This window comes from Macrobrachium nipponense, chromosome 14 (genome assembly GCF_015104395.2).
Source record: "Macrobrachium nipponense isolate FS-2020 chromosome 14, ASM1510439v2, whole genome shotgun sequence".
In the NCBI taxonomy this organism is placed as follows: domain Eukaryota; kingdom Metazoa; phylum Arthropoda; class Malacostraca; order Decapoda; family Palaemonidae; genus Macrobrachium; species Macrobrachium nipponense.
This window is the reverse complement of record NC_087207.1, coordinates 24,723,055-24,750,523: the sequence shown is the minus strand read 5'-3', so window position 1 is coordinate 24,750,523 and position 27,469 is coordinate 24,723,055. Positions and strand designations below refer to the sequence as shown.

The following is a 27,469-nucleotide window of genomic DNA, read 5'->3' as shown; positions in this document are numbered from 1 at the left end:
GTATTGTGTGCTAATTTGCTACACCCTGAAAGCATCAATGCACTCGGTAACAAAAACTTCAAACTCTTAATGCTTGATCAGTCAAAGTTTTTAATTGTTTTTGAGTGGACTGTATTTTGATATGCCCATTATGGAGAGTGTGGCATTCTTAGCAGTGACTGCAGTGTAGGAAATATAGCGTTCCATACCTTTAAAATTATGAATCAACAGAAGTAAAGACTTCATTTGCCTACTATTATAAAATGGGTAATATCATATTTGTGTTGATCTGTATTAAATAATTTATTTAATAATAATTGATAGATATTTTGTATCAGTTTTGTATTCTTCGATATTTCTGTGCAATGGGGTTGCTGTAACGAACGTTGCCACCTCTCTTTCGCGCTCAGTTCACCTCGTGCACTCGGCTAGTTAACTTCTCCCTATGAAGTCTGAAGAAGGGTTCAACGTTTGGAAGCGTAGACTGAAGTTTACGTTAGTGTTTTGCACGTTTAAAGTTGTAAATCCCTAGAATTTATTCATATTTTGGATGCCAGTGTACGAGGGTTCTCTGAAGAGATTGTTTATTGAGTTAGTGTGTGTTCTGGAGGTACCGGGTAAGGACGCTTTGTTTATTTTCACATAACTACTTCAATTCTTGTATGATTTAGTTGTTCATTGTGACTGTATCATGTTGAAGTCATATTCTAACTTTCTGCAGTCATATTATTCATTTTGCGATGCTTTCATCAAGGTACTGATTCGAATTATCCTTCCTTTCAGTTCAAATGTAATAATACACCATCTGACAAGTTTTATATGGAAAGCCAATACATATAGAAAAACTTATATGTTGGTGTCAATTAGAACCCCTATTTTGAAACACACCATACATAAAATTTGAACCGTTCCATGCTGTTTGGGGTAAAACAGATGAAAATGGACACTGACTTCAACCCAGACACGCTGGCAGCGCCATTGTTCGGCATAGCCAGTAATGTGACCAAGATGTCCCCCAAGGCTCAAGAAATGCTCGAATATGAGGACAGCGCTTCAAACACTGGAAATAGCTCCGATGGCGGCGTATCTACCACGTCAAGCGCCGCTGCTCGGAAATTAGAATATGACAAAGCTGTTATTGAAAGAGATATAGAAGAAAAAGCTGCCGAAATTAAGATGAAACAATAAAAAATCAACAACGAAATTAAGCGGATGAAGCTCCAAGAAGAATCATTGAAAATCCAAATGGAACAAGAAAGAATTAAAAGGCAACAAGAACAGGAATTAAACAGAAGCAAATTAGAAGAAGAAGCTGAAGTGCTTAGAAACGAAATGAATAGGATAGCAGAAGTAGTTTTAGAGGCCGGAAGTTGTGCAGACAGTAGAACAGGAAGCATTCTTTGTTTCACGCAGCCTGTCTGGCAGACCGAAAATAGCTTCAAGAAATGTTTTAGTTTAACCAAGAAAGACCATAAATCAAAGCAAGACTTCCTTCTTAGTAAGGGTAGATGTTACAGATGTTTGGTCAAGGGGCACATGGCACCCATTTGCAAGAGCAAGATAAGTTGTGCAATCAGTAAGGCTCTAAACAATTGTACCCTGATGCATCAAGATAACAAAGAGGTCACAGCGAAGAGTAGGAGTTCAGCACCGTCAGGGGATAAAGCGGCTCCTCCTGCTAAGGAAGAAGACCTAACGAGGACCCCATCCACAAAGGAAGAAGCCACCAATGAGGCTGGTATAGAATCCAAGCCTGTAGAAAATGGAAATTCAGCTGTGTCCTGCTTCACACAGGATCATGACAGTAAGGTCGCCCTTCCTTTGTTGCCACTCATTATTGCATGCAAGGGAAATCGGAGGTGTACAGCTTCCTATGTTTGTCTCGATTATTGTTCAACCACTTCTTATATCACCAAGCGCCTACTTCAGGACCTAGGAATTGTGACCTCGTGCTTAGGAAAGAAGCACAATAAGAAAACACTTGCTGGCAATGATCTTAAAGATATCCTGAAATAGTATTTGGCTTACAAGTTCAAGGTTTAAAAGGCAAAGGACTTCTCAGTCTACAGGTGACAGTAGTAGTAGACGACATACCAGCTACGTCTAACGACATGGCTATATCTGCTGACCTCAAGAGATGGCCCTACCTTCATCACGTTAGTCTTGAAGATGCACCCAAAGTAGAAAGAGAGTAAAACTTCTAATTGGGTAGAACTTCTAATTGGGGGAGACAATCCTGCTGCCCATGGGTGCACTGAGATCGTGTCCAGTGAGAATCACGGACCAAATACGGCAATGACTCGGTTTGGCAGTTGGGTAGTCTATGGACCTCTAGAACCCCTTGGAGAAGACACTTGCCCACTGAGGCATCAATTCACTTGACAATGGCAACGAGTAGGCCTATAAACGAATGCTTGAAGGAACACTTCAATCATGACTTTGCTGAGTGCAAAATGGATAGCAAGCTAGAGTATTCATATGAAGATAAGTTCTTTTTGGAAAAGGCGAATGAATCCATTACCTACTTAAACGGACATTACTCCATCGGCTTACCATTTCAGGACGATATCCCGCAGGCAGAGAGTAGGCTTAATTCGCTAATGTGCAAACTTCTGAAGAATGAAAAATTTAGGGCAGACTATACAACATTTGTAGAAGCCATTTTCAGCTAAGGATACACCGAAATAGTACCACCGGATAAACTTAGGAGAAATGATGGAGGGGTATGGTATTTATCGCATCATGGCGTTTACCATCCTATGAAGCCAGACAAGATTAGGGTGGTTTTCGATTGCTCAGGTCGTTTCTTAGGCACCACTCTGAATGATGTCTTGCTACAAGGTCCAGATCTCACAAGTAGCCTCGTCTGAGTCTTGCTGAGATTCCATGTGCCTATCATGGCTGATATAGAAGAAATGTTTTGTCAGGTTCACATTCCTGCATCTGACAGGGATGTCTTAAGATTTCTCTGGTGGCCTGATGGTAACTTGATGAGGGAGCCATTAGAGTGCTGAATGGCTACCCATCCATTTGGAGCGACTTTTTCTCCAAGCTTGGTAAATTTTGTACCCCATAGAACTGCTGATGACCGTCAAGATAAATTCAGCAAAGCAACAAGAAATTCTCTGAAAAGGCATTGCTACATGGATGATTTGCTCAAGTCTGTGGAGACTTCAGAAATAGGTGGTGAGATGGCACTTAATCTCATCCAACTTGCTGCTCTTGGAGGCTTTTGACTGACCAAGTGGATATCTGCCAATCCTGCTGTCTTGGAGAATATACCTGAAGAAGATAGAGCTCCGCTCGTAAAGGAGTTGACCATAAAGCGCCATCTGCCTTCTGAATGAGTGCTCGGCGTTGATTGGTCACTAGAAACCGACACACTTGGGTATCGTCCAAAGCTGAGTCTGGAAGTTCCTACGACTCGAAGAGGAGTTCTGTCGATGGTAGCAGGAACTTACGACCCGATAAGATACGCAGCACCATTCATCCTCCGAGCTAAACAACTTATTCAGCGGTTGTGCAAGAGAGGTCTTGACTGGGATCAACCCATGGAAGAATTAGAATGTTCATTCTGGATGCAGTGGCTGAAGGAGTTACCAGAATTAGCTAAACTTCATGTTCCAAGAGCCTTCTCTCCTGTAAATTTTGGCGCAGTAAAAACATACCAGCTTCATCACTTCTCAGATGCCAACATGGATGGATATGGCACCGTATCCTATCTGAGACTTACCAATGAAACAAATGAAGTGCACAGTACGATAGTCTTTGGCAAAGCTCGTGTCTCGCCTTTGAAACAGATGACAGCACCAAGACTCGAATTAACAGCGGCCGCTGTTGCCGTCAAGATTGATCGGATGCTCAGGAAGGAAATTGATATCCCACTTCTTCCTTCTATCTATTGGACAGATTCTACCTCAGTTCTGAAGTACATCTCGAACGATTGAGCACGTTATCACACATTCGTCGCAAATCGCGTATCCATTATTCGTATGCTTTCAGATCAAATGTTGGCAATATGTGGATACAAAACAAAACCCGGCTGATCTAGCTTCCAGAGGAACTACAATCCAAGAACTGCTAGATAGTCCTATCTGGCTAAGTGGTCCAGCATTTCTGCGTTGTGAGGAATGTCATTGGCCCCTGATGCCAGAATACTTGAAGAACGCACAGTTGGGTAGTGACCCCGAAGTAAAGGCAGAAGCTTTCTGCCTAGTTACTACTACTGAAGCAGCAGAAATGTCCATTCTGGAAAGGTTCTCGTCTCTGGAACTGCTTGTTCGCAAAGTTGCTTGGCTTCGAAGGTTCCCATACAATGTACGAGCAAAACAAAAGGGATTGCCACTAGAATTGTTGCAGAGCTCGAAAACAGCAAAACGACAATCTTCAAAGCCGTTCAAGCAGAAAGCTTCGCATTAGAATTGAAGAAAATCGGAGACACACTGTCAACTCCTGCCAATACCAGAAATTTGCCTCTCACCAGTAAATCTGCAAGACTGAACCCCTTCTTGGCCAAAGATGGGCTACTACGAGTAGGGTGCAGATTGAATAAGAGCCAGATGGAATTTGATGCTAAGCATCAAATCATACTACCTAAGACATCAACCGTATCCAAGCTTTTAGTGAGAAAGATTCATGAAGATTCTGGACATTCTGGTCGAAACTTTGTTCTGTCAAAATTACGACAAAAATACTGGATCATTGGAGAAGGTGCCCTAGTAAGGAGCATTACTTCAAAGTGCGTTATCTGCAAACGCTTGTCAGCTCGACCAATGAATCAGAAAATGTCTGAACTTCCAGCCGATCAGGTCACTCCTGGTAAACCTCCATTCACAAGTACAGGCGTCGAATGCTTTGGGCCCTTCGTGATAAAGAGAGGACGTGTCGAGCACAAGCGCTACAGCGTTAAATTCATGTGCCTTACATCTCGTGCTGTTCACTTGGAAGTGATGGATGCGATGGACACAGACACATTCGTGAACGCATCGCATAGATTCTTATCCCGACAAAATTCTTCGTTCCAACAATGGTAGTAACTTCATTGGGGCAGAGCACGAGCTACGGATGGAGTTCGAGAAGATAGTTAATAAGCAAGTTGTGGCCGAGTTATCTACTAAGGGTGTCACATGGATCTTTAACCCTCCGTATGCGTCCCACTTTGGGGGCATATGGGAGCGCCAGATAAGGTCAGTGCGTAGCATTCTTGGCGCACTCCTTCAACATCAGGTACTCAATGAAGACAACCTTCGGACACTGCTGTGCGAGGTTGAAGCAATTTTAAACAGCAGACCCCTCACTAGATCATCAGAGGATCCCCATGATCTAGAGCCCATTACTCCAGCTCACATCTTGACATTGAAGGGATCAGTTACATCTCCAGGAGTATTCCAATGGCAAGACTTGTACGTTAAGCAAAAATGGCGCCAGGTGCAGTATCTTGCTGACCAGTTTTGGATTCGTTGGCGCAGAGAATACCTTCCTTTGTTGCAGGAGCGACAGCGATGGAACTCAAAACGACACAATCTCGCCATCAATGACGTAGTTCTGGTGTTGGACAAAGACACTCCCCGAGGTTCTTGGTCTTTGGGCAAAGTACTGGAGGTGGTGAAGTTTCAGAGCTGGCTAGTGAGAAAGGCTAGAATCAAAACCAAATCCGGAGAATACTTGCGACCTATTTCAAAGTAATGCTGTCTTCTGGAAAGTGAGTGCAGTGAAAGCGTGATCGATAACTCAAGTGATATGTGATCTATAAAGTAGTCATTATACAGTACTCTATTGATCAGGAGTTCGTGCATTCTAATTAAAGGAAAGTTTTAGTTTTAATTCAGTTATCAGTGCTTTATATTTCCCAGTGATGAGTAATCAAACCAGTTGATTAGTGGTGGGTGTAGGAAATATAGCACTCCATACCTTTAAAATTATGAATCAACAGAAGTAAAGATTTCATTTGCCTACTATTATAAAATGGGTAACATCATATTTGTGTTGATCTGTATTAAATCATTTATGTAATAATAATTGATAGATATTTTGTATCGGTTTTGTATTCTTCGATATTTCTGTGCAATGGGATTGCTGTAACGAACGTTGCCACCTCTCTTTCACGCTCAGTTCACCTCGTGCACTCGGCAAGTTAACTTCTCCCTATCAAGTTTGAAGGGTTCAACGTTTGGAAGCGTAGATTGAAGTTTACGTTAGTGTTTTGTACGTTTAAAGTTGTAAATCCCTAGAATTGTACGAGGCTTCTCTGAAGAGATTGTTTATTGAGTTAGTGTGTGTTCTGGAGGTACCGGGTAAGGACACTTTGTTTATTTCTCATAACTACTTGAATTATTGTATGATTTAGTTGTTCATTGTGACTGTATCATGTTGATGTCATATTCTAACTTTCTGCAGTCATATTATTCATTTTGCGATGCTTTCATCAAGGTACTGATTTGAATTATCCTTCCTTTCAGTTCAAATGTAATAATACACCGTCTGACAAGTTTTATATGGCGAGCCAATAAAGAAAAACTTATATGTTGGTGTCAATTAGAACCCCTATTTTGAAACACCCTACATGCAGCATTGCAGGTCATACTTGAGTTGTGTGTCACGTTGTTGACAGTGTGTATGGTCCCACCTCGCCCTAAGAGGATGAGGAAGATGTTGACCCTTAAACAAATATTGGAAATTGTTGAGAGTATGGAGCAGGGTTGGATCCAAGTATATGGCAGTGCCCAGTCATCGTAAGCAAGACAGTGCACACTGGTAAGTGAGAGAGTACAAAGCATATTCAGTGTTTGCAGCTGCAAATGAAAAATGTATAGCCTACTGAACTAAGTGTTGATTACAAGAGAAAAGGGGGTTACATTTCTTGTTTTTCAGTGCATTTATGGAGTTTATTTTCTTCAGATTTGGGAAAATAAGGTAGATAATTACTTTTTGCATAACATTTTCAGTTTAAAGTGTGATGGTGGTTGTTTATAAGCATATTTAGTGTTTACCACTATGTAGTAATGACAATTTTAGGTGAGGAAGGGTAGGGAGTTGCCCTTGCAACCAAATAGATTTTTTTACTCACCGTTATCCGGATTTCAGCATTATCTGATGGGCCCTTGTCTCTATTAATCCAGATAATTGAGGGACCACTTAGTAATTAATTAGCTGCAAACAAACCACATGGATGGCTTAAAAAAAATGGGTGGGCCCTTCAGCTATAAAGCATGCAAGAGTGTAGGATGAGGCAAACTGAATGTGGTCAGGAGTACTTTTTATGCCAGTGATCATGCACCCTCTATTCTATCATCTGGCATTAATAATATCTAGTCATTGTGTGTAGGGTAATTATAGAATGGAATTATAGTGCCCTCAGCATCCAAAGATATCACAAGAATTTCAAGTATTACATCACACTCCAGAGATATTTGAAAACTGCCTTGGGGCTGAATGTGAAACCTTTGTGTTCACAAATAACTGGAAATTATTTGACGTCAAATAGCAAGGCTTGGATTGTCAGTGTATTGAGTGTATTGATAACTAAAAATCAGATGGAAAAAGTGTTTGTCAAGACAGCAGAAGCCTGTCATTAAAACAAGAACCGTGCTGTCAAGAATAACTTCCAAAGCCTTCCACCTTTTATTTCAAGGGCATTCTTCGGACTGTCAGCATACTCCTCCCCTTGACAGGACAAACTTTATCCAAACCAGGACCTAAAAGCCATCTTATACTTAAAAGGGTTCTAATATTTGATAACCTACAGACAGCTATGCATAGTGTATTCTTTGCAGGTGAGGATGAAGGTGACAAGAAGGTTAGTGTGCCAAACCTAACAATCTACAGGAGTTCTGGAAGTGTTTGAAGGTAATGGGATCCTGGTATTTCCAAGAGGCTTCTAAGATTTGCCACTATAATATATTATAGTACGTACATGGATAATCCAAAATTACTCGAGAACACACAAACTATGACATGATAGATGCTCCTTGCAACCTTTTATGTTATTCACTGGTTTAAGAGGAAATGTTTCATTTGGTGAACACAGCAAGACAAGGGATTGCATTCATTTATGAATACTTAAGATTAATAAAATTCATAATTTCTATTATCTAGTAATAAGACAGAGCAATTACCTCTGTTGATGTAGGCACCCGTACATACATAATGAGATGTTGACCACCAAATATTATTGGAGGATTTTTGGGAATTAATTTAATTCCTCCAGGAGGATCCACTTCAAAACTGATCTTCACATCCTGCGCAGATTCTTGTAGCATCGATCTCACTAACCCCATCACCTATGAACAAATAAATTACAAATAACATAACGGAGTTTTGTTTCATCATCCAAAGAAGACTACTATGAGATTCAGGGCCTCTGTAACACGGTTTTTTCGCAATAACTTTTTATCTATGCATTTCATAAATATAACGCTTATTCAGAATACATATTATATCTACACATAAATTTTGACTGTATTCTGCATTACGTAGGTTGAATAAATTTGGTACTTACAATGTAAAAGTGACTTATTTTGAAGACGGGCCAACTTACTCAGAGAAAAGGTTTCGAACGCACTCGTTACGTAACTTATGACAGCATTTCTTCCCTCTTTCTCGATGGATGATTGGCTATACGTAACGAAGGCTATACCTCTGGCAACAATGACATACAAATTTAAATACAAGCAAAGCAGTACACCTTTATGAACTCTGGAACCTCTCCACTGATAATTGTCATAATGAACAAACCAACAAAATATGTTAATAAATACAAAAACACTTCGATTATCAGTCTAACTCCCAAAATAGGTTTCCTAAGAAATTACAGTCTACTTTATGGGTCACAATCAGATTGACAAGATGTAGGGAATAGTTGGTAATTTTCAAAAACATAGTAGACAAGCTTGATTTGATAGCTGCTATATCCATTGTCAAGCAATTTATATTTATTGGCTATCTACCTATTTACTGAAAAAAAATAGCCGGTACCGTATATTGGCTTTAAACCTTCACCAATAATTATCGTCAGAATGATAACCACGAGGCTCCACCCACTTTCGCCTCGTTATAATTCAGGATAACACTGAAGGCTACCATGGGCATTGTTGGATTAGAAAATTTAATTTCTGGCTATAAAAACTAATTTCTCGAGTAGTTGTAAGAAGTGCTAAATGATCCTCAAGGATCCCAGCAGTTGGCCTAAACGTTTAATTCATGTATATTACTGCTATACTGCTGCGGCACTACTGCTATAGTAGTATTACTACGCTAGCACAGATACCCCACCCACATCTATGTATTGTTCCGCCATTCATAAAGTCTTTGGGTTTCAGAACCAATGGAGTTTCTGTCTAGTGGATGGGCGGGGGGCAACATTTCGTCAAAGGTGTTTGTTTACCTTGCTTACGTAATGAATGTTTTTCGACTCTTGGCTCGTAATCATGGCCATGGCGTCGGCTAGATCATTTTTACTCTATAAAAATTTAAAACTATCAGGTTTAGGTTATTGATAATGCTGACAAAATTTGTGTGTGGTTGTAAAAAGGGATTTTGACGGAGGAAAAATCTATTTCTGGGTGATTGGCTCGTGTCGCCCTATGAAAGATCCTTAATATCATTCTTTCTAGGTAAAATTAACCTAAAATTACCAGAGAAAAACAAAATTAAGAAAATGTCAGTAAAACTGACTCGCTCACTCTTAAAAAGAAGTGTCGGTATGATAATAGGGGCGAGTGTGGAACACTACCACGAGACAATCACCAATTAGAACTTCCAATCAGAATCCCCCCAAGAGAGAGCCGATACCAACGGGCGATGCAGCCTCTACTACTACTACTAGAGGACGCCACGGACAGCAGCGCCCCTAGCGGACATCCTTATCTAAAAACAACTAAAACATCTTGTCCTGCAAGGGTGGGGAACAAACCATAAAGGGGGGGTGGGGGGTTTCATAGGGCGACACGAGCCAATCACCCAGAAATAGATTTTTCCTCCGTCAAAATCCCTTTTCTGGGCTCAGCTCGTGTCGGCCTATGAAAGAGTACCAGAGAAACAGACAAGATGGGAAAAAAGGAACAATGAAAAAACAGTGTAAAATGATGGATATAATATAAGTAAATCAATTACAGCATACAAACTAAGCACTTAAACTAACTTATACTAAACAGTAAAACAATAGAGCGTTAGTAATCTTAAAGTACTTAAATGGTAATTACAGTAAATTACAGTGATGCATGTAATACAAGAAAAAGGGATTTACTTAACAAATTTACAAAATATACAAACTCATTGTGTCCTACCCTAAGCCTAAAATAAGGGTAGGTACACTGAAGTCCATCATTAATACAGGTATTGCAAAATATATACAAACACATTGTGTCCTACCCTAGCATAAAAATAAGGGTAGGTACACTGAAGTTCATCATTAAATACAAAATGGTGAATATAATAACAAACACATTGTGTCCTACCCTAGCATAAAAAATAAGGGTAGGTACACTGAAGTACATTATTAGTACAAGTGTGGATGTCCCTAGCAAAAAAATAAGGGACAATCCACTATATGATTCAACGGCTAAGGCTATGATATTCGAGTAGCCTGGCGGTAGGGTGAGGCATGTTGGATGATGTAGGTAGAAAGGTGAGACCTGGATCTATACTACAACTACTAAACAGTATCAGGAGAAACAATGTTTCCCGCTGCTACTGCTGAAAACTTTAAAGATTCTAAGGAAGGACTTTAAATAATGCCGTTTAAAGACTGTCGGGATCTCCATCCAGTATACTTTTTAAGATCCTCAAAGTTCATATGTTGAAAATAATTAATTGAGGTGGCTACTCCCGTGATATCATGTGCTTTTGGGAATGACTCAGGGTTGGCTTGTTTAATGAAGTAAAGGATTTGTTGTCTAATACCTTTTACTGACAAAGTACCACCTTTTTTCTCTCATGAAGAGAGCACCTGAGGATCTTGAAGAAGTACGAGATAGAAAGGCTCTAAGAGTTAATACTGGGCAGAGAGAAGGATCCTGTGGAAGTGGGATAACCTTCCAAGGAGCCCACCTTGCAAGAGGATCCTCATTTTTGGCTTAAAAAGCTTACGATCCGGAGCAAGTAGAACTTCTCCTGATGGGAGGAATTCCACATGACCCGCATCCCTGGATAGAGCCGACAGTTCTGAAATTCTGGCTCCTGGAGGCTTAGGCTTGCTTAATAAGAATAATGTCTTCCTCAGGAGCATTATGAATGTACAGGATGAGTTGTCAGTATCTGAAGCTAGTTTGAGGACGTCATTCAAGAACCATGAAACTGTAGTAGGCCTCTGAGAAGGTCTAAGTCTAGCACAGGCTTTAGAGATAGATGTTGAAATAAGATTCAGTCAGATCTATCTGAAAACCTACTTGAAAGATTTTCTTCAAAGCCGATTTATGAGTGGTAATCGTGCTAGCTGCTAAACCTTTTCAAACAAGGATCTGAAAAAGGATATAACCAAATTAACTGTCATGGTTGTAGTGTTCGATTCTCTCAAGAAAGATGCTAATTTTTTAACAGCTGAGTCATATTGTCTAATGGGTTGACTCTCTCTTATCTGATTCTAGGAAGAGAATATTCTGTGGATCAATATCAGCATCTTTATTAGCCGCAAACTTCATGAAGTCCATAAAGTAGGGTCTGGAGAATTCCTGAGGAAGCGAACACAGTCCTCATTTGTACTGATTGTGATAGCTTGGGATTGGGATCCGTTGAGGTCGGAGACCCAATTCCAGAAGAAGAGGATACCAGTTGCTCTTGGGCCAGTCCGGTGCAATCAGAGCTGCTATCCCTTTGAAAGACCTTAGTTTGCTTAGGACTTTTCAAGAGAAGATTCACTGGAGGAAAAATATAAATTCTCCTCCACTGATTCCAATCCAACGACAGGGCGTCCGTGGCATAAGCCAGAGGGTCCAGGTTGGGGGCCACATAGCAAGGAAGCTTGTGGTTCGCTTGTGAGGCGAAGAGATCCACTTGGAGACCTGGGACTCTCCGGCTTACCCACTGGAATGACCCGTCGTCCCAGAGCCACTCTGATTCCAGAGGAACTGACCGGGACAGGCGTCTGCTATCACATTCCTTACTCCTGCCAGGTGAGTGGCAGACAGATGCCATTTGTGCTTGTTTGCTAATGCAAAGATGGCTATCATGACATGATTCACATGCTTGGATTTGGACCCTCCTCTGTTGATGCATGAACTACCACTGCACTGTCCAAAACTAGCCTTAGATGAGACTTCTTCGGAAGCAGTCTCTTCAGAGTAAGAAAATACTGCCATTGCTTCCAACACGTTTATGTGGAGCTGGCGAAATTGAACTGACCAAGTCCCCTGAACCTGTTTGAACTGAGAGTATCCCCCCCACCCGGACAGGGATGCATCCGTGTGAATGGTTAACACTGGGAGGGGATATTGAAGGGGTACTTTCTTGGCTAAGTTCTTTACTTTTGACCAAGGCCGTAGTTGGTTGCGGAGGATCTGTGGGATTACTGACAACTTGTCTCGATATTTGGAGTTTGCTCTTGACCGCCAAATTCGATTTATATCTTTCAACTTTGCTTTCAGAAGGATATCTGTTACCGAAGCAAACTGAAGAGACCCTAGGATTCTCTCCTGGTTTCTTCTTGACGTTTTGCGTTGCATTTGAGAAATTGCCTGACAGATTTTGCTATTTCCTTCCGTTTGGCCACTGGAATTGACAGATTGTGGGAAGACAAATCCCATTGGATTCCTAGCCACTGAAAACGAGATTCCGGAGTAAGTCTGGATTTCGTTTTGTTTATACTGGAACCCCAGATGTTCCAGAAAGTGAACTACCTTTTTGGTGGCTTTGAGACATTCCTCGACTGTTGGTGCCCAGATCACCAATCGTCGAGGTATGCTGCTACCATAATTCCCTGAGCTCTCAATTGTTGAACAACCACTTCTGCTATTTTCGTGAATACCCTGGGGGCTACATTCAGACCGAAGGGCATCACTTTGAATGAGAATGTTTGATTTCCTAGCCTGAATCCTAGGAATGGGCGGAAGTGCCTGGCTATAGGGATATGATAGTATGCGTCTGTAAGATCGATGGAGCATGTGACGGCTCCACGCGGAAGTAAGGTCCTTACTTGCGAGAGGGTAAGCATCTTGAACTTGTCGCAACGAATGGAAAGAGTTTAGCTTTGACAAGTTCTAAGGATTAAACCCTTTTTTTTTTGTTGATCCTTTCTTTGGCACGACGCTGAATAAGCGACCTTGAAATTTTAGATGCTTGACTCTCGCAATAGCTCCTTTCTGAAGGAGTTCTTCCGCGTAATCTGTCAATTCCTTTGACGGTATCTGGTGGAATGATTTGATTGGAGGAGGATCTTTGATCCAACTCCAGCCCAATCCTTTGGACACTATGCTCTGTGCCCAATTGCTGAACCCCCACCTGTGGCGGAAGAGGAACAGCCTCCCTCCTACCTGGGAGCCTCATTGTTGATGGGCGGGTTGGCCACCACGCCCTCCTCTGAACTGCCTGCTCCTTGTACCCCTTCCTGCGCCACGCTGACGAAAGTAACCTCTCGCCCTCCCCCCTCTCGGCTGATTGTAGCCTTGAGCCTCATATGCAGGGTTGACGGCCGGCGAGATGGCGTAGGAGGTGGATGGCTGAGATTGAGGGGGCAACAGGAGGATAGGTGATTCTGCTTTGAACCAGCAGGTTGTCCTTGTTGGGTAACCGGGACCGCCTGCACAAATTGCTGCTGTTGCTGGAGTTTTTTATATGGCTGGAACCTCTTACCAGCCTTCTTTCGGTTTCTTACCAGCAGTGATGGGGGGTGGGGGGCTTAGGTTCAGCAGCTGGGCCCTGTATGCCTGGTGGGGGGAACTACTTTCTCGCTGGGCCTTGGTGCCCAGCTGTTGATCCAACTAAATAAGTCAGCTCTTTTTCCTTTCACTAAAACTTTTCATCCTTCTGCTTCCTCCCCCTAAAAGGTACAGATTTTATGTTGATGACTTTTGGATTGATTTTGGACATGATTTGGACTTATTCATTGGATTTGGTGGAGGGTGAGGATGGTTGGCATGCCACCTCACCCGTAGAACTCGAGTACCTAACGTGGTCGAGCGGAGGGGAAAGAAAGTTTATATGTCAAACCCTGCTCTTAGTGCTGGGTCTGATCTCGACGGACATCATGACGCCTTAAGCACTGAGGGTGGGGTGTATATCTGGGTGGTACCCCTAGGGCAGCCCTGTATGGGATAACACTGTCCTCTAAATGTGGCTCCATGGTGGGTGGGGGGTTGGGCTACCTGGACGAATCATAAATCCTTCGTCTTATGGCGACATCAATTAGACCTTCGTTGACGACCTTAGGCAAGGATAAGGACAAGGAAAAACCTGGTAATTCCTCCATCGTAACTTTGGAGCCTTTTTATCAAATGAGCTCCTTGTTTACAAACATTCTGCATGTGAAACCAGTCCCTTTGGACTGGAATTATGACACAATATTTAAGGAATTTTTGTAAATTTGGAACCATCAAAGAATTAAGGAATAAACTTGGCAAAAATTTTGGTTATTTTGAATTCTGGATAATTTTCAACAATGAATCAGAAGCTCACAGAGCGTTTAGAGAATTTAGGTCGGATTCTATGAGTGTTGGACTTGTGGAGACAGAAGAGGTCCCTAGGTATCTTGACATTTATAAACCACCAAATGAAATAAAGATGCTAGTAGAATAAGTAAAATATCCAGATCACCAGACCCAGCTAAGTGGTTAATTATCACCACACATGGTGAGAGAGGCAACCTCTTCAAGGTGAAAAGGTTGGTAAGCCAGAAGATCGGCACGTTGGGAGCCCAGAAGTAACTCGCTTTGGGCGTAATAGTTTTTTTAGTCCATACCAAGACAGATGTTCAATCGATAATGCTCTTGAATTTGAAGCTTGATCCTGAGGGTATGGTAAAAGAGGTAAAACCTCATTATAATTTAGTTACGCGAAGGGTGTTATCTTCAATGAAGATAACTACATGAAAATGGATGAGGAGGAAATTTTGGAAATGTGTCCAGACTTGGTTTGGAAGGTTTTTAAAGTGCCCCGCTCATCAATGCTTATTTAACTTTTATAAATTCTTTCCTGCCATCTGAAATTATTCTTGACTGTGAAATCATGAAAGTTCGTCCTTATAGACCGAGAGTGCTCCAGTGCTTTAAATGTTTTGGTTTTGGACACTCCTCTAATGTTGTACAGAAATAAACTCTGTGAATCGTGTGGCCAGCCTGAGCACGACGAATGTTCTGGACCGGTAATTTGCATAAACTGCAAGGGTGAACATCGAGCCCGTGATAAGAAATGTAGTGAATTCAAAAAAGAACAAGAGGCATTACTAAAATCTATTGCTGAACATATCAGTGTTGGACAGGCCAAAAAGCTGTTGGGCAGGAAATCCTATTCGGATGCCTTGAAGGCACAACAGTTGAATACTGCTGCTTCTAGTGCCCCTTCTGGTGGGGCTCCCCGGTGCCCCGCTGGTGGGGTTTTTTTTTCCCACCCCCTCTAGTGGGGCACCCGTGCCCCCCCTGTTGGGGCTTCCCGTGCCTCCCCTGGTGGGGCCTCCCATGCCTCCCCTGGTGGGGCCTCCCATGCCTCCCCTGGTGGGGCCTCCCATGCCTCCCCTGGTGGGGCCTCCCATGCCTCCCCTGGTGGGGCCTCGCGTGGCTCCTCTGGTGGGGCTTCCCATGCCCCCCCTGGTGGGGTTTCCCATGTTGCAGAGAGACTGGTTAAGCCAGGGGACCCTGTTGATTCTAGGGTTCAAGCCAGATCTCAGTATGATGACGACTTCTCTGTATTAGGGACATTGCCAGACATTGAGCCCTCACCTGATCCTGACATTACAGTGCACCGTGGAGATGACGGTCGGGAGATGGAGGCCCTCCTTATTCGTCAGAAGAGGTCCCTTTCTCCCTCTTCGCCTCATTCACGGTCATTCAGATATCAAAGAAAAAACAAAAGCAAAACTGAAAGGGCAAGTGAAGGCCCTTCGTCAAAAAGATCTGTAACACCTAGATCTAGATCAAGTAGTACTGGTAAAGCTGATAAGATATCTCTCACCAGGACACAGATTCCTAAATTAGTAGAGAATTTTAAGATCCCCTCCTCTAAATAATGGCTCTCATGCAGTGGCACATCAGTGGACGTGATACCCAAATAGAGAGCAAGTTCGGGTTCTGTTTAGGGAACATGATTTATCTGCGATGTGTCTACAAGAGACAAAGCTGGGAGAGCACACACCCAATGTGGGTTTTAATTATTCATTTCACAGGTCTTCACCCCTGATAGGTGTACGTGCTCAGGGAGGCACAGGCATCATAGTCCGCAAGTCTGTTAATCACAGGGTTGTTCAATTGAACACTGTGTTGCAGGCTTGTGCAGTCCAAATTTTTAATTTATAAATGGATCACAATTTGCTCTCTCTACCTTGATCCATCATTAGAAAGTAGATTGCAGGATGCTCAGGGTAATCCCCGCCATCTAGAATTAAACGACCTACAGACACTGATAGACCAGCTTCCTAAACCCTTCATTCTGATGGGGGATTTTAATGCCAAGCACCCTCTGGGAGAGCCAAACTGCGACCGGTGGGGTTTAATAATAGAACAGCTGCTTGACTTGAATGACATCACTTTAATGAATGAGGTTTCCCCTACAAGACATGATGTTTTTCATAATACTGATTCAGCCATTGACTCACTATTTGCTCTTCGTCTTTGAGGTTAGATTACCAGTGGGGTAGTAGACCAGAATGATCATGGCAGTTTGAATCATTGGGCCCATTCACTTAAAGTTTATGAAAAATATTCCATCTCCATGTTTACCAAAATGGAAGGTAGGGGAGGCTGACTGGGGATTATTAAAAAAATCTACTGAAGTTGATCAAGATATAAAAGATTTTCAGAGAAAAACAACATCCGCTTATGAGTATTTAATAATCAGTTATTATTGCTGGTGTGCCATGCTGTCTATTCCTCGAACTTCTGGTAAGCCTCGTCGTCCTCTAGTACCTTGGTGGTGTGATGCATGCGCCTTGAGCCGAAAGATAACAAGAACTTGCTACAAGAGATATCGTAGATATCCTTGCTTGGTAAATAAAATTATCTATAAAAGAGCTCTTGCTAAGCAAAAGAAAACATTTAAGCAGGCAAAGAGGGAATCGTTTATCAGATATATAAATGAATTAAAATATGACTCGCCGATGTCATTAGTCTGGAACAGAATCCGAAAGCTGCAAGGGAAATTTTCTCCACCTCCCTTGCCTATATTGAAAATTGATGGCTTCCTCATATCTGATTCTGGAGAAGTTTGCAGAACCTTTGGTAAGGCATTTCTCCAGTATATCTAGTGCCCTACATTACTCTCCTGCATTCAGGAATATTAGGGACGGTACCACGTTGTTCCTGCTGTAGTTTAAATTCAGAGTCGTATAATCTTCCTTTCACCATGAAAGAATTAGATCATGCAATCTCGTTATCTTCCCCAACATCTCCTGGGGAAGATGATATACTGTACTCAATGATTTTTAATCTGCCTAGAAGTACAAAACAATTTCTTTTAGACATTTTAAACAGTTTTTGGCTTTCAGGAACTTCACCAGAGTCTTGGAAGATATAGATTATTGTACCTGTTTTAAAACCTTTTAAAGATTCCTTCCTTCCTAAGAACTATAGGCCAATTGCTCTAACCAGCTGTGTTAGCAAGATTTATGAGAGGATGGTCAATTGCTCGACTTGTGTGGTATTTTGGATTCAAAGAATCTTTTATCTAATCGGCAGTTTGGCTTTAGGAAAAATAGAAGTACTTCTGACCCTTTGATGTTCCTTACTCGGGAGATACAGAATGCTTTTGCTGTGCAAAACCAGACTGTTGCAGTGTTCTTTGACCTAGAAAAAGCCTACGACACGACCTGGCGAGGGGGTATCCTTTTGCAACTTGTAGAGTGGGGTGTTGTGGGTAATTTATTCTATTGTCTGAAAGATTTTTTGTCAGAACGTTACCTGAAAGTAAGAGTGGGCTCTTACATTTCTTCTGCTTACCCTCAGGAAGAAGGGTTACCTCAGGGAAGCGTTCTTAGTCCAACACTCTTTAATGTAGCTGTCAACGGTCTACTAGAACAAGTTCCTGTCGGGGTGCATGGTCTGGCCTTTGCTGATGATTATGCAATAATCTGTAGTAAGTCCACACCGCTGTTGAAGCTTGTCAAATGATCCAGACTGCTATTAATGCTTCAACATCATGGGCCAGTGCTAAAGGGTTCAAATTTTTCACCAGAAAAAACCAAAACTATACGATTTTGTCGATTAAGAAGAGTGGAAGAGATCCCTACGTTGTTTTTAAAAAAAACGATTCGATTTTTATCCTTATGAAGATAGCATTAAGTATCTAGGTGTTACATTTGATAAAAATTAACTTTTACTCAACATGTTAATGAAGTTGTATGTAACGTGAAGCTTCGACTTAATATTCTTAAAGTTGTATCTAATTTTAACTGGGGGGCATATCGAATTACCCTTTTGAGGATGTACCAGTGTGTTATGCCTAAGCAAAATTGATTATGGTTGCCAAGTTTATGGTTGTGTGTGCAAGACAACACTGCAGAAATTAGATGTTGTCCATAATATGGCTTTACGTATTTGTACGGGAGCCTATAGAACTTCACCAGTAGAAAGCCTATATGTTGAGTCCGGTTGTCCCCCACTATTTATCCGTAGGGAGGAATTAGGCTTAAGAGTCATATCAAGAATACTTACGTCAAAGCTAAACCCTAACTATAAGTACGTTAGAGAACCAACTGACAGAGCCCCAAATAGACCTAGATTGCCAAAGCCGCTTGAAGTTAGACTAGCCAGCTCTGCCAGGGAGGTGGGATTACTACCCCCTGCAGTAGCTGAAATTTCGCCCTCAAAGTTTCCTCCTTGGAATAGGCCACACATAGAAATCTGCCCAATTAGGGAAAGCAGGTGCAACAGTTCTGATGATCAGTTGAGGGCAAGTTTCTTGGATCATGCTTCTGAACATGGTGATTCTCATCATATATATACTGATGCTCGAAGGGTTCTGATGGTGTTGGTTGCTCTGTAGTGACTAGTGATAATATAATTAAAAAGAAACTTCCATCTAAATCCTCTGTTTTTACAGCTGAACTGCTGGCAGTTTTGACTGCTCTTAAATATGTTTTTTATAGTTCTTGTACTAACAAGGTTTTTACCATTTTTACTGACTCTTTGAGTGTTTTATCTTCTCTCAAAAGCCTAGTCTCTTGCCACCCTTTAGTGCAAGAAGTACAAGATTGGTTTTATCTTTTAATTAATAGAAGAGGATTTTCTGTTAGGTTTTGTTGGGCTCCGTCCATGTTGGAATTGTTGGGAATTAGCGAGCCGACGCTGCTGCTAAGGCTGCAACTAGGCTTAGGCACATTTCCAACATGGGCGTCCCTGTTTCCGATTTTAAAAGTACCATTCGATTTTATTGTAGAGACCAGTGGCAGGCCCACTGGTCTACTTTAGATAATAATCTTAAATTAAAGTCGATTAGGCCTTCTGTTCATCCTTGGCCTCATAGCCGGATGGATAGAAGGTCTGAGATAGTTTTAGCTAGATTACGTATTGGCCACACTAAATATACTCACGGGTATCTAATGATGAGTGGAGGCGGATAGGCAGGTTCCTCGTATGTTTCCACCTTGTCATGTGGATTTGACTGTGGTGCATATTTTGGTGGAGTGCCCTCATTTTGAAAACAAACGTAGAGCTTGTTTGCTGGCAAATAAGTCTCTTGGCGATATTTTAGGTGAAGGTGCTCAGGCAGAGCAAATTATGACATTTTTAAAAAATATTGGTCTTTTTTATGAATTTTAATTTTTCTCTTAATTGTTTTAGGCTTCTTGTTTGGTTTTTATGAATGAATGATTTGTATGTTAATCGGTTGTGTGTATGTTTGTTTGTACGACAGTGACTTTTATTCCTAAAGATATATATCGCTGAATGGCCCCTCGGCTCCGGCGCTTGGCTATGTGCCAAAAATTTTATAATCTAATCTAATCTTACCAGCAGTGGGAACGGACTCCTGTTTCCTCTTTGAGGAAATACCCCACCTAGCCCTAAAGGCTCTGGTTGAGCCTAGCAGCTTCGTGGTGTACTTCGTTAACCGCGGACTCTGGGAAGAGATCCGCTCCCCACATGCTAGAGGCCAAGAGCCTATTCGGCTCATGCCTAATGGTACACTCTTGTAGGACATGCTTTCGGCAGTTTCCTCCTAGCCTGGAAGAAGTCAAAAGCATCCGTTAGAACCGTCTGGAACTGAGATTTCGCCAGAATCTTGAACAGCGGTTCCGTAGCATAAGAGAGGGCAGCCATTCCGTGATTTTAAGGGAATTGAGGGACCTGCCAAACCTGGTTCGCGCATCAAACTCTGCCTGGATTAGGGAATCCGGCAGCCTTGGTAGTTTCTCGCCGAACTGGTCCATGACGCAGTCCGGTTTGAGCTTACCAAGCGTGAATGTAGCTGGCAAGTTCTCCCACAATTCTCCAAAAGCCGGGAAGAGCGGAGAAGTAGACTCCGCCTCCCTCAACTGTGGGATGGGCTCATCCTTGAGGACTGCCTGAAGAGACTTCTCCACTAATTTTCGTGGCGAACGGAAGAGAAACCTCCTCTTCCGTCGCGAAAATAGTGAAGGGACTCTTGTAGGCCTGGAGTTTGGTGTTCGTACACTCCCAGTCCTCAAGGCAGTGAACCCATTCCCGCTGAGCATGATCTCTACTATATAGGACCGACTCCTTAGAGATCTTGTCTTCCCGTCAGTCAGCCGTTGGCGTCAGCCTAGCATAACCGATGAAAGGCTGCGTCAGACCCGGAGGGTAAAACTCGAAGTCCTCAATCCTTCGAGTTCCACACTCCGGAATAGAGATCATCCCATCCTTGAACGGAGCGTAGGCAGCTACTCTCCATGGGTTCTCCATAGAGAAAGCTGGCAAAGAGTCATATGGCGGGAGCTGAAGAATCCCAGTGCTTGACGCTGGGGAGACTGGAGGAGAACCTGAGATAGCCCAGCTACTCGGTCCTCATTTTTCTCTCATCCTGTTAGAGAGATCTTGAATTGATTGGCCTGACTGAGACAGAGTGTTTTTGACAACTGTGCAAACATCTGCTCGTCACCGTGTCCCCAGGCGGAGACTTGCGAGCCAACCATCTCGCCCACCTGTTGCATCACCACTGCTGAGAAAGCAGAGGGTATCAAAGGTGCTAGGACCTGCTACCCCTACCGGCGTAGCCGGAGTGGAAGCGGTGGGGGCGGGAGAAGGCACTGGCTCGGCGGGAGCGCGAGCCTTCTCCTTCGAAGCCTTGCTTCTGGAGCTCTTTGGGTGAGAAGAGCTCGGCTTTGCTTTCACCAGCATCGGCGTAGGAAGTCGACGACTTCCTAGCCGAAGAAAGACGAAGACGACTTCTTCGAAGTTGTCTTGGCCAGAGTCTTCGGTTCTCTCTGTCCCTTCACCTTTGCGGGTACAGAGAGAGCGGGAGAGAGCGGGTAGGGATCTCAGATCCCACAAAGCCTTGGAATGAAGCACTAGAGAGGGGACAGGAGAAGATCCAGAAGCACCCAAGGAAAGACCTTGGGCGCCCGACACACCTACCTCAACCAACAAATCCTCCACCCCTACCGCCATAGGTTCGATGTTCAGGGTCCAGGGCAGCGACGTCCGGGACCGACTCCTGGGAGGCTACGACCCCAAAGGATTGCTGGAGGTCTTGCTGGATGGAGGCTATCAGCGGGGCAGCGGACAAGGGGTCAAACCGTAACCGGTCGAACTTGCCCGCAGGGGCGAAAATCTGGACGGCCAGCTTCTTATCCAGAATGTAGGGCTGGCCTTTGGCGGCGTTCTTCCCGAAGCCGCCCACCCACGCTTTCAGGGTGGCGAGGGCGACTTCCCTCACACCAGTAGCCTGAAAGAAAGGCGAGATTAGCTTCCAATGTTGGAACGGGGTTAACAAACTTATGACTAAGGGTTGTTAGTAAAATGATAAGTAAGCCTATAACGGACTTTACCCTCCCATCTCCCAGCTGACCGACCAGGTCGTAGCAGATGGCGCAGGCTCAGGGGTGCCAGACGATCATCTCGTTGTAAGACGTGGCACAAGGGGGCGTGGACCTACACTCATCGTGTCCACAGGGGTCGAACAGCGTCGCGTTACACCCCAGGACCTGACAGTTGGTAGCCTGTAAGTGGAAAGATACATGAGTACCAGGTAAACACTTACAGTCTAACAGATGCTCGCTTGTGCCGGAGCGATAAAGTTAGATTAAACCAGAGCCCGCCAAAATACGTGTGGTAACCAGTTTGGTTATGTGCACTAGGCTATGGCTCCGCTGATGGCGGAGACACAAAAAAGAAACCAACCAGGAGTGGTAGTAAAAGGAAACCACGACGGAAAATGGCGGGGATGGAAGATAAAATCAATCATATAACACAATTCATTGTAAAATTAGGGTATATCCTTAAAAATAGTAAAAATAAAACAACCTTCCTCCGCCCGTCTACTAGAAGAGTGCGCGGGTAAGAAGCAAGCTCTCTTCCGGTAGCGGGGGAGAGATGTAAGGATATAGTAGGCAAGCAACTGACCACTAGAGGTGCCCACCCCGCCCGCTAGCGAGCCAGTAAAGACCCATAACCAAAAGGTGCCCCGGCTGCGACTGGAAGGCTCCTTTCGTATAGCGAGGCAGGTGGCTGAGCAACTGGGGAGGGGGGGCAGGAAAGTCTCAGTGTAACACGGCGGGAGCGAGAGAGGGGGGGAAGGGATGGCCTACTCCTCCCCGCCTCACCAACTACCGCATGGAGACTCGGTACCTCATGAGTGGTCGCCCTATACCCCCCGCGGTGGGACCCGAACCTGGCCGCCTCAGAGAAGTAGTGAGAGAAGGCAACTGAGGTTGTCAAGACAACCAAGGGGTCCCCAGCTCCTCCCTATACCATAAAGGGAGGGCGGGGGCGGGGAGGGTAAGGTGCGATGGGACACGTGACCGCAAGTGGCCTAGGCCGCGAGCACACAACCGTGAGAGGGAAGGGCCACGTGAACCAGGCTGTACCAATACAAGGAACAAGCACCTAGGCTAGCCTAACACCCTAAATATAATAAATAATACATCGAAAAGATGGAAAAGACACTTTTAGTAAAAGAGAAAGAAGCCCAAGAGGAGGCAGACTGTTCCAAGAAACAGAGGCCTACTCGGAGCCAGCGATAGCCGATGAAGAGCAAGAGCCAGGATGCTGGGCCAGAATAACAAAAATAGCCCTAAATACCAAACTGAGAGAAATGGTAGGAGGGCTGAACTAGCTAAAACTCGATGTAAAAACAATGAACGTAATATAGTAAGCCCATAAGTATAAGAAGTCCCAGTATGGAGGACCGGGAATTCTTACGAGGCAGCATGGCGCCGCCACGAGACAACCAGGGAACCGTATATGACCTATTAAAAGGAAATACTGGTACCCGGAAGATAAAAATGTGGTAAAAATATTACTTATGAGTTACTTAACTTAGCCGTGGCAATAGCTGAGCGTTCCATGGTAGAAGACAGTGGTAAATCCAGAATTAGCACAGCACAAGGAAAAATGGCGTCTTGACGCTAGCGCTAAAAAATTAAGGATGTCCGCTAGGGGCGCTGCTGTCCGTGGCGTCCTCTAGTAGTAGTAGTAGAGGCTGCATCGCCCGTTGGTATCGGCTCTCTCTTGGGGGGATTCTGATTGGAAGTTCTAATTGGTGATTGTCTCGTGGTAGTGTTCCACACTCGCCCCTATTATCATACCGACACTTCTTTTTAAGAGTGAGCGAGTCAGTTTTACTGACATTTTCTTAATTTTGTTTTTCTCTGGTAATTTTAGGTTAATTTTACCTAGAAAGAATGATATTAAGGATCTTTCATAGGCCGACACGAGCTGAGCCCAGAAATATACATATGTCAACTTTCAGCTACATCCGATGCTTTGACAAGGAGCAAAGTCCAAAAAACCGTGTTACAAAGACCCTGAATCTCATAGTAGTATTCTTGATCAAATATGAAACAAAATACTACTGGATAAACAATCAAACTTATGTAAGAAAAAAAGTCTTAATTCTCAGATTTACTCAATAGATTCTTTTGCTTCCTATATTATAATCCAACCAAGCAATTTCCCATGTACTGTGCTTGGTAATAAGTACAAGGCCATATAATTCATAAGTCATCTCAGTGACCCTTCTTCCACTCAAAAGGAACAAATATTCCTCTAATAGGTTCCTTTAGAATCTTTTCTGTATCCAAATATACCTTACACATCTTGGACGACACATTCAATCACACTCTCACTATCCCACCTCAGCATTTACTTGCAATCCAATCAATTTCTGGTGCCTTCTCTTTAGCATCTCTTAATGTGTCTTTTCTCTTTCTCAAAAAACTTCAGTCATTCTTAAATTTACACTAATCTCTTCCACACTTGCACTATTCAAATCTCCTTTAACATTTTATCAAAATGCTGCACTCGAGAAAGACTGCGTCCTATTAAAAAAATATCTCACCATTTTCATTGCTCATTCTTAGATCCATACCATCATTACCCTTTCTTTTTGCATATTTTCTGCCAAAAGTAAAATGACAAATTTTTTAGATAACTTGTATATTTCATAGCTATACACCTGAGGTCTTAACAATAGGATAATTTCTAGCGCCCAGCTGGATCCGGTTAAATTGCAGATGAAAAGCAAGGAATGTTGTGGGATCTGTCAACGCATGCATATATCGGCTGAAAAGTGGTCAGGGACCATGCATCCACAATACAGCATTCAGTCTTTCCCAACCCAGGATGTCTTTAGTAAGACAGAGGAGTGGCTAGAGGTGGGCAGTACAACGTTAAGACCTCAGGTTTGTAGCTATGAAAAATACAAATTGTCTTAGAAAATTTGTCATTTGTTCATAGGCGAACAAACCTTCGGTCTTAACAATAGGATAGACTTATACTTGGAGGGAGGTACAGACATCCTAAACTGGCTGGGGGCCTACTTACCAGTCCAGCTCTAGAAGAAATATCTACTGGAGAGGGATTAATGCCCGTGAGAAGCTAGATACATTGATATCCAACTAGTACTCAGTCACTGAGCGACGTACAATGATATATGGGACGAATCATTGTATAGGGAAGTAAAGAGAAACTTTGACTGTCCAATAACAAACCAACACACCAGGGTTTGTTACCACTCGCTACTCCCCCTTGCCAAGGAGCGAAGTATAGGCTACCGAATAGAGAGTTTGTTATTTGCATACCAAGCAACCAAACTATCAGTATGACTACCTTACTCACCTGTATTAGACCAGTCCACCTCACTCACCTGTATCAGACCAGTCCAGCGAATGATGTGTCTATTCCTTAACCCGCCCGAAGGAAGAAGGAAAGGTACAAGAGAAAGAAAGAGACCAGCCAACTCACTCAATCTCTCATCCACACAATCATCTTAGGTAAGATACAAATGTGCCCTGTTAAGGGCAATGATGAGTCACACAATCTGTTGGGCAGCCACCATAGGACCCAGGGAAAACGTGTCCATAGATCTGTGGGCAACATTCTTAAGATAGAAAAAGGTGAACGTGGACTGGCGTAACCAAGCACCAGCGCTCGGCACTATGTACAGCCAAGTTCTTTTTGAAAGCCAGACAGGGACCAATACCCCTAACGTCATGTGCTCTAGCCTGCACAGACGTGGTGGCGAATCATCAAGAGTTAAGTATACCTATCTGATGGCTTCCAATATCCAAAAATGGATTGTATTCTTCGACGCCTCTTTCTTCGTACGCCCCTTGCTACCAAAAAACCCTACAACAGCCTGGCCTAAGGTGCCATGACAGGGCACCTTAGGCCCTGACAGGACATAATAAAAGTTCTTGAGAATCACCAACGACAAAGTCATTCAGTGATGGAATGGAAAAAAGAAGTGAACCTATCATTGTGCACCAAGGGATTCTGGGTCTTAGCCACGAATTCTGGGACAAATTCGAAGGACACTGACCTCCAACCGCTCAGACCGTACAGCTCCCCCACTCTCTTTGAAGATGCAAAGGCCAGAAGGAAAACCATTTTGAGTATCAAGTCCTTGTCTGATGAATGATGCAAAGGCTCATATGGAGCTTTAGTGAAACTTCTCAGGACAAAGGAAACATCCCACGTCGGGGGCTTGAGCTCTCCAGGAGAACTCGATTGCTCAAACCCTTCAATTAGTGAGGAAAGTTTCCAGGATGAGATGTCGATACCTCTAAGACATAACACTAAACTCAGGGCCACACTGTGGCCTCTAATGGCAGAAACAGACAAACCTTTCTCATCTCTGAGGAAGGTCAAAAAGTCTGCTATGTGCTGAATAGAGCTTCCGAGAGGAGAAAACCCCCATTTACGACACCACAGTAAACTGCAGAGGTCGACCTTCTGAGACTGCTGGACATATGCCCTGCTGTCCTCTGAGAAAAGCCTCTTGCTCGGAGGAGATACTTGATAGCCTCCAACCGTGAAAAGACAGGGTTTCTACTGACTGGTGGAACCTATCTACATGCAGCTGACACAGGAGATGCCACCAAGGAGGAATTTCTCTTGGAACCTCCAACAACAACAACGACAGCAGATCCAGAAACCATTCTGCCTGAGGCCACAGAGGGGCTACCAAAGTCACCCTGAGACTGCAAACTCATCAACCTGTTCAGGACTTGACGGATCAAACAAAACGGAGGGAAGGCATACACCTCCACATTGTCCTAGGGATGTTGGAATGCGTCCTCTGCTAACACCAGACGATCTAGAACCACTGAACAGAATATTTCCAGTTTCCTGTTGAACTGGGAGGCCCTGCCGAAACTGAACTCCTTGACGGCCTACCAGGCGACGATCTTTGTGACAGCTGCTGGACAGGGGGAGGAGGAGGAGCCGGACGTCTCCGAGGACGAGACTCTGACTTTGACACAGCCTGGTGCACTAATCTGACCGGTGTCAGTCTATCACATCCTCCAGCTCAGTCCGAGGGAACAAAAATTGAGATTCCAAAAGATTCCCATTCCTCAATGCCAGCAAGTACTCAGGGTCAACCGATCTTTCCATCCTGGACAAAGCCGCGTCTCTTCTAATCAGGAGAAGATTAGCTCATAAATTGACCCTGAGGTGTGCAAGATACAAGAATGCCTTGCCCCCAGACTGCAACAAACCGGCACGAGTAGAAGAACTCACCAACCCCTCTGAGGACCTGTCAGATACTATCTTGGCAATGACTGCCGACCAGAAGTCCAACCAAGAAACCGTCTGCAACATGGAGGTTGCTGTAGACTCCAAGCTGAGGTATCCTGCGGAGACAAGGGCAGAGCCACCAACCTCACCTGCTCCAAAGTCAACACCGGCTTCAGACGAATGATGTCCAAGTTAAGATGACTTGACATCAAGTAGAC

General features: G+C 43.5%; 3 protein-coding genes across 3 annotated transcripts in view; 2 read left to right on the top strand and 1 right to left on the bottom strand.

The window, feature by feature from the left end:
- LOC135226400 (von Willebrand factor A domain-containing protein 5A-like) overlaps nucleotides 1–27,469 on the top strand; it is a 442,225-nt gene that overhangs the window by 273,905 nt on the left and 140,851 nt on the right. The window lies entirely within an intron of this gene.
- Nucleotides 5,044–5,664, top strand: LOC135226175 (uncharacterized). Its single transcript, XM_064265618.1, has one exon. It carries the CDS (start codon nucleotides 5,044–5,046, stop codon nucleotides 5,662–5,664), a length of 621 nt encoding a protein of 206 aa, XP_064121688.1.
- The window catches only part of LOC135226174 (von Willebrand factor A domain-containing protein 5A-like), a 67,458-nt gene continuing 48,058 nt past the window's right edge, over nucleotides 8,070–27,469 (bottom strand). The window contains exon 12 of the mRNA XM_064265617.1: nucleotides 8,070–8,258. Coding sequence (XP_064121687.1) covers nucleotides 8,070–8,258 — 189 coding nt within the window. The remainder of the gene's footprint in view (nucleotides 8,259–27,469) is intronic.

Bases quoted from the DNA above. Each gene is read 5' to 3' on its own strand.
- LOC135226175 (XM_064265618.1), top strand. From the start codon at position 5,044: ATGGAGTTCGAGAAGATAGTTAATAAGCAAGTTGTGGCCGAGTTATCT.